The 1,949-nt window shown below is 45.6% G+C and overlaps 1 protein-coding gene across 1 annotated transcript; it reads left to right on the top strand.

Moving 5' to 3' along the window:
* The first annotated feature begins 440 nt into the window (after nt 1-440).
* LOC125357930 (olfactory receptor 4E1) lies at nt 441-1,388 on the top strand. The gene has a single exon (XM_048354770.1). The coding sequence runs from the start codon at nt 441-443 to the stop codon at nt 1,386-1,388; it is 948 nt and encodes a 315-aa protein (XP_048210727.1).
* Nucleotides 1,389-1,949: the final 561 nt, after the last annotated feature.

The raw sequence follows: 1,949 nt of genomic DNA, 5'->3' as shown, positions 1-1,949 counted from the left end.
AAGTATAGTCAAGGGGCTGGGAATGTGGCTTAGTGGAAAGAAGGAAGGGAGGAAGGAAGGGAGGAAGGAAGGAAGGAAGGAAGGAAGGAAGGAAGGAAGGAAGGAAGGAAGGAAGGAAGGAAGGAAAACAAGGCAAGAGCTGTAGGTCAGTGGTAGAGCAAGTGCTTAACATGTGTGAGCTACCATCAAATCCAGCACCAGAAGAAATAAGGGAGAGTGGGAAGAGAGAGGGAAGAGGACAGGACAGAGGAAAGAAGAGGAGGAGAGGGGAGATGAGGTAAGGGAGGGGAGGGGAAAGAAGGCAAAGTATTTGACCAAATATTTAAACAGAAATAAAAGGTATAATACACAAGAAATAAAATGACAAATGATGAACGCTGATGGTGTTATATTTGGTCTTTTTTTTTTTTAAATTCTTGGCAGGCGTGTCCACCAAGGGAATGGAAGAAGCTGTCCTATTCAACCAAACTTCTTCAGTGACATACTTTCTACTTAGAGGTTTATCTGTCAATCAGGAGGTACAGGTGGCCATGTTTTCTTTATTCCTCACTTTCTATGTCCTGACTCTGATTGGCAACATCCTCATTGTCATAACTATCATCTATGACCGCCGGCTCCATACCCCCATGTATTTCTTTCTCAGCAATCTCTCCTTTATCGATGTCTGTCATTCCACTGTCACTGTCCCCAAAATGCTAAGAGACATCTGGTCAGAGGAGAAGCTCATCTCCTTTAATGCCTGTGTGACCCAGATGTTCTTTCTGCACCTCTTTGCCTGCACTGAGATCTTCCTCCTGACCATCATGGCCTACGATCGCTATGTGGCCATTTGCAAACCCCTACAGTACATGACTGTGATGAGCTGGAAGGTGTGTGTGCTGCTGGCTGTGGCTCTTTGGACAGGGGGAACCATCCACTCCATCTCTCTCACCTCCCTCACCATCAAGCTTCCCTACTGTGGTCCCAATGAGATCGACAACTTCTTTTGTGACGTTCCTCAGGTGATCAAACTGGCCTGCACTGATACCCACATTATTGAGATCCTTATTGTGTCCAACAGTGGGCTGATCTCTGTGGTTTGTTTTGTGGTCCTTGTAGTATCCTATGCCGTCATCTTGGTGAGCCTGAGACAGCAGATCTCTGCGGGCAAGTGGAAGGCTCTATCCACCTGTGCAGCCCACCTCACGGTGGTCACACTCTTCCTGGGCCACTGTATCTTCATCTATTCCCGCCCATCCACCAGCCTCCCAGAGGACAAGGTGGTGTCTGTGTTTTTCACTGCTGTCACCCCTCTGTTGAACCCCATCATCTATACCCTCAGGAATGAAGACATGAAAAATGCTTTGAATAAGTTAATGGGGAGAAAGGAGAGAAAAGAAGGAATCTGAAAATATCTCAGTCTTTAGCATGATTAGAGACATTTTGGTGCTCTAAATCTAAAAAATGCCTTGCCAAGAAGCTATATACCATATTTACAACATAAATGGTCCTCTGGCCCACTATCTTCGTTTTTTCCCTGTGCTGGGGATTGAATTTAGGGCTGTAGGCATACTAGCTCTAGAGATTTACTGATCATTTTCTCACTGATAACTTAGGAAGTCCCAAGTATGTTTCACTCTGGCAACCTCACTGGTGAAGGCAAAGTGAATGGATGATTTCTAACATGCCCTTTTGGAAATACATATATGAGACCCTTGGGGGGGGGAGGGGCAAGGACAGTACTGGGTATTGAACTCAGGGCCTTATACTCTTGCTTGGCTTTTTCACTTAAAGCTAGTGCTCTACCACGTGAGCCACACCTCCACTTTTGGCTTTTTGCTAGTTAGAGGTAAGAGTTTCACTGACTTCTCTGCCAAGACTAGCTTCAAACTTTGATCCTCAGATCTCAGCTTCCTGAAGTAGCTATGATTATAAGCATGAGCTACGAGTACCTGGCTATGTCCTCTTTC

Source organism: Perognathus longimembris, chromosome 10 (assembly GCF_023159225.1).
Source record: "Perognathus longimembris pacificus isolate PPM17 chromosome 10, ASM2315922v1, whole genome shotgun sequence".
Lineage (NCBI taxonomy): Eukaryota > Metazoa > Chordata > Mammalia > Rodentia > Heteromyidae > Perognathus > Perognathus longimembris.
This window is presented reverse-complemented; position numbering and strand designations above follow the sequence as displayed.

Coding starts and splice junctions, on each gene's coding strand:
- LOC125357930 (XM_048354770.1), top strand. CDS start 441: ATGGAAGAAGCTGTCCTATTCAACCAAACTTCTTCAGTGACATACTTT.